General features: G+C 45.4%; 1 protein-coding gene across 3 annotated transcripts; it reads left to right on the top strand.

Annotated features, from left to right (window-relative positions):
* Positions 1–2: 2 nt before the first annotated feature.
* FASTKD3 (FAST kinase domains 3) lies at positions 3–9479 on the top strand. 3 transcript variants are annotated; one of them, XM_010970371.3, is made up of 7 exons: positions 3–129; positions 1669–3139; positions 3820–3905; positions 5882–6056; positions 7163–7232; positions 7571–7685; positions 8752–9479. In XM_010970371.3, the coding sequence occupies exons 2-7, from the start codon at positions 1702–1704 to the stop codon at positions 8857–8859; spliced, it is 1992 nt and encodes a 663-aa protein (XP_010968673.1). In that variant the 5' UTR covers positions 3–129; positions 1669–1701; the 3' UTR covers positions 8860–9479. The 3 variants fall into 3 exon arrangements, 2 of the variants coding, with proteins under 2 accessions (XP_010968673.1, XP_010968675.1); XR_006720216.2 differs by lacking the exon at positions 8752–9479 and having other exon boundaries at positions 7052–7232; positions 7571–7649; XM_010970373.3 differs by lacking the exons at positions 7163–7232; positions 8752–9479 and having other exon boundaries at positions 7571–7709.
* The last annotated feature ends 947 nt before the right edge of the window (positions 9480–10426 follow it).

Genomic DNA, 10426 nt, shown 5'->3' with positions numbered 1-10426 from the left:
GACGCGGGGCACCAGCTCGTGCGCATGCGCGGATTGCTCGGTCCCCACCCTACCGCGGCGCGCGCGTACGGGGGCCCACGAGGCTCCGGGACCTGTAAGGCTGCTGGGACCCCTGGCGCGCCGAGTTCGGTAGGTGTCCACGCGGGCTGTGGGCTCGGTTGGCCCGGCCGGGCGTGCGTGGCCTGAGGCTTCGCTGAGCGTCGGCGCTGCCTTGGCTCGCCCGGCTCGTAGGCCGCCGCACCTGCCCTGCCGGTGCTTGAGCGCAGGTCCCAGGGGCGCCGGGTTTGGGGACGCCTGGCTTGTGGCGTCCTTTCCAAGGAGACTGCGGCCCCCGAGGCGCCCCGGCCCCTCTGTCCCGCACGCTCGTCCCCATGTCCCGCGGCCGGGTGTTCAGGTGTGGACCTGCCGACAACCTTCCCCCTGCGTTAACCAGTGTTTTACTATTTTTATTCTATTTCTTTTTTCCCCTTTGCCAACTAGACCTCTTTCTTACTCAGTTCTGGTCAAATCCTGACTCTACGGGGAAACCAACACCTCGGGGCCCTTTAAGCGCATTTACCCTTGATTTGACCTATCTGAAGTAATGGTCCCTTGACCTTATTTATTTACTTATTTGTTTTAATTTTTTGGAAGGGGGAGTTAATTAGTTTGTTTTAAATTTTTTAATGGAGGTGTGGGGATTGAACACAGGCCCTAGTACTTGCTGAGCACGCACTCTACCGCTGAGCTATACCCTCCCCCGGTTGCCTTTTTTAAGTTAAAGCAAACGCAATTCCTTCCATCAACCAGCACATGGGATCTGGACTGCCTGAGTTTGAAACCTAACTACCACTTATGAGCTGTGTCAGCTGGACACTATGACATCTTTGTGCTTCAATTTCCTCATTTCTAAAATGACATAGAAGTTGTGTTGTTGGGAAAACTAACAATGCTCGTGAAGTGCAGCATTGCCCAGCAAATGACAGCGATTTTTATTATCAGGTCCAGCCCTGGGTCTAAGCTCTTGGATGCAGCGACTCTGCTCTTTGGTACTTATGTGTCGACTGACATAAATGCACAGCCTAGAAGCTGAGTTATGTTTTATAGGCGGGCTTTTCTAGGACTTCAAGCCTGGGAGACAGTCCCTCTCAGATTGCTCTAAGGGACTGCTCCAAAGAGGTAGGGGAGGAGCAGGATATATACGAGCTTTTGCAACAAAAACCAGGTAGTTGGAACATCAAAAGATTAGTTAATTGAAAACCATCTCAAGTTAAGGAACTTAGTGCTTTTCTTTGGGAGGATGCAAGAGTCTGGGCTTGCTGAAATCATTCTTTTGATATGTACCTCACCTACCTAGGGCCAGTCTCCTATGCTTTCCCATCTTGACTCCCCTCTGGGAGCACTGTTCGGGGTGGCTGCAGTGGCTGAGGGCTTGATGGTGAGCATCCTGTTTCCATCCTGACTCCTCGCAGGGCTCACCTCTGGGAGTGACTGTGATGTGATGGCTAGAAGGCTGCAACGTGCTTTGTTTACTGAAGTGGCAGGCGGTATTTTTCATTCACAGGTTCAAGTGGGAGGTGTTTACTGAGAAGCACTCCTTTTGGGTACTCATCCTGACTTTCATAAGTGCTTATGTTGAGTGAGCTATGTTCTGTTATGTTTGACCATGTTTTTAATTCTTTAATGTAGGTATAAATCAGGAGGAATTGAGAATCTGATGGCATGGCTTTAATTACCTTGCGGAGGAACCTCTGTCATTTATCTGATTTTCGGATACATGGAGCTCTGGCTGCTCTGAGAAATCAACGTGTGAATCATGTTCACAAGATAGTCCAGGAGCATCTGTGTCCATGGTTCTGTTCACTGCCACCTGGGCCTGTCAGGGTCAGGTTCCGTCACGCCCCTTGTCAAAAGTTCCACTCGGAAAATGGAAATGACCTTCCTCCAGTTGGTGAGCCAGCATTCTCTCAAGTACGTGACTGGGACAGGTTTGAACAAAATCTTAAAAATGAGGATGAACAGATATCTTACAGGAGACTAAACAACTTCACCTCATCCGAAGAAGTGTTAAGTTTCCTAAGCACACTGCAGACTCTGCCCGACGCTGTGGCAGCAGGAGCCCTCAAACGGATTTGCGAAGTGGAAAAAAAGGGGGATGCCCAGAGGCTGCCGAAGGAGATACTGGAGAACAGCATCTTTCAAGCTGTATGTGATCAGCTGGAACAGGACCCCTCAAATCTGTCAAATGCCACTTTGGCGACTGCTTTGCAAGCCCTGACTCTGTCGTACGTGGACCCCCGAAGCAGCCTGCTGCCGAAACTGGTGGCCGAGTGCCAGCATCGTCTCGGAAGCGTTGGCCTGGACGTCCACAGTCTTTGTATTCTGGGGGAAAGTCTGATTAAACTGCGGGGTCCAGATTGTTCAGCCGTAGAACGGATTATATGTCTACTGCAGGGTGAAAATTTGGAAGCCTTTACCCCTGAAGATGTTGTGACCCTCTATAGAATACTGCAGATGTGTCCCAACTCAGTGCACGAACACCAGGCGTTTTTAAATAAGATGAATACCTTTTCTCTGTCGGTCGTTTCCAGCCTGAGTCCTAACTTGATGAGCCAGATGCTCACTGCCCTGGTGGTTCTTGATCAAACTCAGGCGCTTCCTCTGGTTATAAAATTGGGTAAACATGCAGTAAGGCACATCCCACACTTCACCAACCAAGAGCTGGGAAAAGTCTTAGAGGCTTTCATCTACTTTGGGCACAATGACAGGTTTTTTACAAGAGCCCTGGAGCAGCACGTCGCCCCACTGTGTCTCACCCTGGATCCCGAGGTCCTCAGCACGGTCATGGGGTACTGCGGCAGCAAACGGATTCTTTCCAAACCCATCCTGAATGCGGTGGCAGAAGCTTTTGTTTGCCAACCTGAGAAATTCTCACTCAGCCAAATTTCTGAGTTAATTGAACCATTTGGAAAACTCAATTATTTGCCACCAAATGCCTCTGCTTTGTTTACGAAGCTAGAAAATATACTGTTAACTCATTTCAGTTCTTTTCCACCCAAAACACTATTGAAACTTCTCCATTCGTGTTCACTTATTGAATGCCATCCAGTCAACTTTATGGCAAAAATATTCAGCCCACATTTTCTTCAGCGGCTGCAAGGTGAGTTGGCCATGACTTCTGAGAGTCGAAAAATTAGTGTTTGAACTTGTGGTTTTTCAAGTCACGTATGTACCTTTTTTAATTGAGCAATGCTTTGCCTTTGTTTTTTCTTCCATAATGATCTAAAGATGAGATCTAAAGTTGCAGCTGCTAATATAAACCCAGATTTAAAGATGCTAGAACCCTGCATGGAGAGAGGACGGTCTTGGGTCCGCACACTGCTGCCCTAGCTGAGAACTGAGTCCTCTCGGGGATCTGGTGATGCCGACGACAGTGTCACAGTAACACGTTAGGATCTTTGATGGGAAAGCAGCTGTATCACTCCCTTTTTTTTATTTTTGAGAGGATGATATTGTTCATCTTAATTCAGGGTCACCCAAACATGTTGAAATCTGGATCTCCATAGGTAAAGGAAATCCCCACTAATTCTACTAACATTACGTCTGTCACTTTTAATCCTATTTTCTGGTTAAGAGCTTGAGTTCTTGGAAGCCATATGAGATTTCATTGAGACAGCAAGCAAGAAGGCATAATTAGTTCTAACAAGTTCTTTCCCTGGGGCCATTTAAAAGCACCCTAGTGGAGTGAATGAATGAGCGGTGTACACTCTGGGTGTTCTCTTCGCTCACTACACGTGCCGAAGCCCAGCTTAACTCTGACTGCGATGCTCTTTGTTTCAGGTGACGAACCCTATCTGGACAGACTGAGCCTAGCACAGCTGACCCAGCTTTTCTTAACCTCAGTTCTAGAGTGCCCCTTCTATAAGGTAAAAGCTTGACCTGCGTTGCTTTACTAACCTGCAGGGACACTTTTCTTCTGCCCCACCCCCCCAAATCTTTTAAGTTCAGTCTCTTTTGAGGTGTCTCAGTGCCTTCATTAGAAAGTAGAATTTTCTTTCACTTGAAGTAAGTTGCCAGCAGAGAACTTTGTCTCTAATAAGTGGACCCCGTTCCTGTTATCTTGTCCTTGAAAGAGCCTTTTCCTGCCGTGTGAGTCTTCTTGGAAGGTTTTACCAAGTGCCGCGGGGAGAGGGGTCCCAGTGCTCCTAGGTGCACTCCCAGGGCTCTGAGGGGTTTCGGCCTTCCCCAGGGCTGTTGCATGTGGTACAAAAGTGTGATCTCTGCCCAGAACAGTTCCTGAACCATTGCTGAGTATGTTTTTAAACCAAGCCAGAATTTTCACTCTTAACACGATAGCATTCAGTTTAGGTGGAGTTTGTGTTTTGCATAAATTATCCTAAAGATTCATTCTGATGACTTTATCAGGCAGGTTGTTTAGGATCAGAAATGGCATCTCCAGGCTTGCTCCTTCCTGCCTGGTCCTCCATACTCGACTGAGCCGCATTTACAAGCAGCTCCCAAACACCGTGTAGTTTATTTTCATGGAATGGGACTCTTCACACTATAGTTTGCTTTCTGCCCAACGTATCATGGACAGTCCTCGAAGGTAATACACACAGATCAAATGCATCCCTCTAAAGGAGGGCCTGGTATTTCATGGTCTTTATTCTATTGTTCCACCATTGATGGGCTGTCAGCCATTTTCCCACAGTTTGGATCAGCATGCTGTCTGTCATAAACACACTTACATATCCTTTCATTCTGGAATCTTTTTGGTTTTTTATTCTAAAGACTAGTTTCCTGAGTGTAGGGTTACTGGACTGATTTTCGATCGATGCTGACAGACTTTTTCCCTGATGGTTGTAGAGGTCACATTTCACCAGCAGTGAGTGAAGGTGACCACATCTCCCCACTTGTGCTGCAGTGTGTCATTAGTCCCTTTAGTTTTTATCATTCGACTCAGTGAAATGTCATGTCATGTGCTTGAATTGCATTTTAATGAGCAACAGTGAACTTGAGCATGTTCTCAGGTGTTTATTGTCCTCCTATACTTGCAGTGAATTGCCTTGTTACACCTTCACTTCTATTTCTTTTGGGTTGTCTTTTATTTTTGCTTTTGTTTTTTGTCCTAGAACACATTGTAAAACATATCAATTAACTGTTATGTGTATTGAACATATTTCCTCCCGGTGTGTGGTGTCAAACTATTTTAGTTTTAATTTAGTATTATTTATGATGCCTTTCGCCATACAGAAATCTTTAAGTTTTCTGTAGTCATATCTATCCATCTTATATGATTGCTGGGTTTCCTCTCTGGTTTAAGAATATTTTATGACTCCTAAGGCAATATAAACATTTTATCAAATTTTAAAAAAATATTATCTTTCTTACTATATTTAGATCTTTAGTCTACCCTGAATTGATTATAATCTGTATTGTGTGGTAGAACTTTTAACTTAGTTCTTTTCCAGATGGGTGACCAGTTGCTAGCACCATATGTCCCACAGCTGTCCTTTTCTTACTAAATTGAAATGCCAGCTTTGTCACATTTTCCACCATTAAAAACTTTAGTTGGGTGTTCTCAAGTCCCTTAAAACAATTGTCAGAGTTCCAAAGATGTTCCTTGAGCTGTCTTTGTTTCTTTCTTTCTTTCACTCTTTCTTTCTCTCAGTGACTAATGACTATATTTAAAACACATCAAAGGTATTTTGCACTGTTAGACTTGAACCATCACAAGAGTATCTGGCATTGTCATTTCGAGGAAGACTCCTGTCCAAGTCTGGGAGAAGTGTCCTGCCTGCAGAGCCACCTCGGATCAGAGTTTTATACTCAGGCAACCTTCGTTTTATTCTCTGACACTGTGTCTTATTTTTCTTTCTCGTGTTTGCACATGTATTTTTAGGGTCCAAAACTTCTTTTTAAATACCAAGTGAAATCATTCCTCACTCCGTGCTCCTCCCTGGAGACCCCTGTGGATTTTCAGCTTTATAAATCTGTGATGATTGGACTGATTGACCTTTTAGGAGCAAGACTGTATTTTGCCTCAAAGGTGTTAACACCCTATCGTTACACGATAGGTAAGTAGTGGGGAGTCCGTGGTTCACTAAGCTCAGCCCGGTGCCGGCTGTGGGAACACGTGCAGCTCAGTAGCATCAAAGGTCTGGAAACACAGGATGGGGCTGGCCCTTCCCTGAAGGCAAACTGGAATAGGGGGTGGGGGGCAGTTGGGCCGAAGAGCCAGGACTTAGCGTGGGGCTGAGTCCCACGTGTTGGCCAAAAAGCAGCAGAAGGACTTCGGGCGTCCTTTTTGGGCATTCGTTTGCTTGCTCTCATCTGCAAGGTGAGAACAAGTGGGATAGTGACCCCAAAGACTTGTTTAAGGACGAAATGAAATAGAACGGGAGCTGGGGCACAGTAAGTGCTCGGTGACTGTCAGCTGTTGGCACGCTCGGGCCGGTGCTGCCCTGCACAGTAGCCACGCTGCGAGTCCTGTTTAAATTTAAATTATTTACAGTTATAAAAATGCACAGTGCAGGCCCCCGGTCACGCTGCCCGCCGGAAGTGCTCCGTAGCAGGTATAAGCATTTCCATCATCACGGGAAGTTCTGGGCTCACTAGGCAGGCAGAGCCCTTCTGCCTTTGCAGTTTTTTAAAATTGTTAAGTAGGAGACAGCTCAAAGAAGACAGGGTTCATAGGCTCCAGGTGGCCACGTCTCCCCCCTCCTTTATGGGCTCCTTTACAAGGAAAGAAGGCAGGAGCCTGTGGGTGCTCAGGGCCCATGTGTCGGGGTGCAGGCTGCTTCAGCTCCCTGGGGGCACCGACACTCCAGTGATGAAAGCTGTCGGTGGCACTGGCGTCTGACTTTGTTTAACTCAAAGGATTTTCTTCCCTGCTCCCACCAGTTGTTACAAGGAGAGTGAAGTGTATGTGGGGTTCACATCCTGCCCAGATGCCTTGAGGGCCCCCTCCTTGTTTTAGTGCAGTGCACCCTTCTTAGCTTGAGGCTGACGTGGTTGGGCATGGTTCTGATTAAAGTTCTCACCGCTGTCTGGTGTGGTCATTGCCTTGCAGCCTTCTGCCCAGTTGATAAATGCAGTGTGGAGGAAATCAAAACGAGGAGGAAAGGAAGAGAGTGTTTGTGAGGGTATCACACGAAGAGCTTTTCCTTTCTTCTCTCACCAGATGTTGAAATTAAATTAGATGGAGATGGATTTGTAGTGCCATTTACAGTCGATGAAGACGTGCATAAAAGGTGAAGAAAACTGTTGTGGTTTACATGTTACAAGACTTGTCAGGGTTAATAAACAGGGATTGTTTTCTTAAGAAAGTGAAAAAAGTAGACATGATTGTACAAATAAAAACACTCCAGCACACTAGTTTTGGAAATTCCATGTAACATTTTATGAATCTCAGTGTTAATACAGTTGAGTACTTTTTCACCTCATTAATGGATGACAGTCATGGTTCATTTGAAAACAGAATTGGCATGAAGGAATAGCTAAATCCCAAATAAACTCTGGCAACTAAAAACGTATACATATTTTGGATTGTTTTAAAAATCAAATTTCTCTCTCCTCTTTGGTTTTTCAGGGTAGCACTGTGCATTGATGGTCCAAAAAGATTTTGTTTGAATAGCAAACACTTACTGGGGAAGGAAGCTACCAAACAGAGACACCTGCGCCTGCTTGGTTACCAGGTCATTCAGGTACGGTTCCGCCTTTTTTTTTCCCCCTAAAAGCCATTTCTAGTTCACATTTGCTTTTTCCAGGGTACTGAGTGGTATGCCAGCCCCGTAGACTGGGTCTTCTGTCTAGTTTAAATGCCACCTCTGTTAATTAGGCTTAAGTCTCTTGATTTATATTTTGAAATACACAATTTTCAAACCTTTTGTTTACCAAAAGGGAGCCATCCCTAAATTCTGTATAAGCTGTGCTTAACTTTGCTTTAAGAATTAGTAAATTATTGGAATATCTATTTTGTTTTAATTTCCCTTTGATCTAATGAATAAAATAGACAAGATGGCCAACCAGGTTCTTCATCAGCACGATGTGTAAGACTCTGTATTTCCACCGTAGCTCGCTTAGCAAGGTCTCGAGTGAGGACTCACAGTAAATGTACCCAGAGCGACTGCCTTCCCTGAGCCGCCCCCAGTCTGCCCTCTGCTCCCCTGTCTGGTCACTTCTTTCCACTCCATCGTGCACAGACCCAGATTAATTTCCCTCCAACAAATCATGCCAGTGTGCTCAGAAGCGCTCATTGCTTCCTCACTGCTTATGGGAGAAAGTCAGACTCCTCCACGGGTCAACATTCCAGACCCTCCGAGGTGGGCCCGCAGCCAGGCCCTCCGCTCCAAGCTCAGTGGTCTCCTCCCTCCTCTTCCTCTTCTTCCTTCACCGTCACCCCCCACCCCACCCCCCCAACCCCGTTCCAGGGGTCCCCACCGCTCTGAGTATCTAAATCCTGGTCATTCATCAGCTCCCAGCTCAGGCCGGCCTTTCATCCTATCTAAAATTTGACTCCCTCTCAAAACTAGAGCACCGATTTTCTTTGCATGTCTGCTTTGTATTACTGTTTACTCTTTGTATTTATTGTATATTTTAGGTTGGCACCTAATTTGTAAGCTCCTGGAGGACGGAGATCGTGTCTGATTCTCATTTAGGTATCCCACTGACAGGTGGAGCCCCTGCCAGCCGGCAGCACCGTGCCCGGCACTGGGCACACCTTTCAGATTACAGAGGATCATGATGCACTTTATTTTCCTCTCTTTACAGATTCCCTATTATGAGATTGAGATGCTAAAATCAAGACTTGAATTAGTGGAATACTTACAAAGAAAACTATTTTCTCAAAACTCTGGCAGACATTGGTATCAAGAATGACTGCTGGCTTCAGAACTCAAAATAGTGACAGAACTTGCAAATTAGCCATTTGTTTACAGACTGGTGATCTGGGAAGGGTCTCTAATTTCCTCGCACCGTGTATGCACTTATCAGTGGCAAATTTGAAGTTAATTTTAATATTTATTTAATACTAGTGTCATAGATACTTTTATACATCGAACAGAATCAATCCAGTACAATAAAGAACGTAACATGTAAGTGTTATTTTTAAGTCTTGTGTTTTGTGACAGGTAGCTGCTAACTGAAAATATACTCTTGAGAGACCTTTGTTTCCTATTCTAACAAATGTAAGAAAAATTTTATCTCCCATGTTTTTCTTTTATATTTTGTTAGAGGAGGTAATAGATGGTCAGGAAAAGGAGCAATGAAAAATAGACTGGTACGTTGGATGTAAACATATATAATTGTAGACTTATACAGAAATAACCCTTTAGTTAATAAGAAAACATTTTGTATTGATATGGGAGCTTTTTATGTTTTGTTTTGTTTTTTTTAGATGTATCAAGATGTGAAAAAGCAGGGTTTGGGGGAAAGGTTTGATTGGAGGGAGAAACTTCTAAATTTTACATTTAGAATTAATTAAATTCTTTGGTTCATTGCAGATGCTTCATTGTCCCGTTACGTTAACATTTCAGGGGATAAAAAGGGTTCTTTACCCAACTGTAGTGTGTGTGCTGGCCGAGGGAGTGGGGTGTGGGGGCTCTGACACCAGCTGGGCATCCCACAGTTGAACTCAATTCTGGCACCACCTGGAGACAGCATCGGGCCCCACAGGCTGAGGGCTCAGTGCCACAATACTGTCCTCGCCATCACCCTTTCAGATGCCAATCACAAGTCCAGCTTGTCCCATGACCCGTGCTTCTGACCAACTGGCTATAGATTGGAGGTTCCAATGACCCCCTCCTTGGGTTCCATTAATTTGCTATAATGGATTGAAATGAGAAATTAGTTAATAAACACAGAACGCTTGGGTAACCGCCCCCTCAGAGCAGCACACAGCCCATGTTAGCTTCTTTTAGCTGGTCTGGATTTCACCCCGTCGTGCTATGTAGTTCACGTTATCTTTTGGGGTCTGTTTCCAGAGTAGAAATGGAGACCAGATGAGCGCTAAGATCATTCTGTAAAGTTTATGCTCTAATTACAGAGGAGAGAGAGCCTATGAGAGCAAATGGAAATTAATGAGAGGAGAGGTGCCGAGTCCAGCGCGCCATCCATCTCTCTCTCATGGCTCAGCTCGCCACTGGGTGTGAAACGCCCCTTAAATGTGCTGGGGAGGCAACGAGCTCACAGCTTAAAGAGAAGAGAGTCTTAACTAAACGGCCACACAGAGAGGTGATGGCAGTCTGTTATAAATGCTATGAAAAGACGGCACAGCCTAAAACCTTCCCCCAGCTTTTCCATTGATCTAAATCCTTCTCACCCATCAGGACCTTTTTTTTCCTGGTTGCTCTCATCGGAATCAGATACTCCTCCCTCTGCACTTTTAGTTACATCCTCTGCTGAGATTTTGTTTCATTTAGCTCTTCCTTCCTTCCCTCCTTCCCTT

This window comes from Camelus bactrianus, chromosome 3 (assembly GCF_048773025.1).
Source record: "Camelus bactrianus isolate YW-2024 breed Bactrian camel chromosome 3, ASM4877302v1, whole genome shotgun sequence".
NCBI classification, from domain to species: domain Eukaryota; kingdom Metazoa; phylum Chordata; class Mammalia; order Artiodactyla; family Camelidae; genus Camelus; species Camelus bactrianus.
This window is presented reverse-complemented; position numbering and strand designations above follow the sequence as displayed.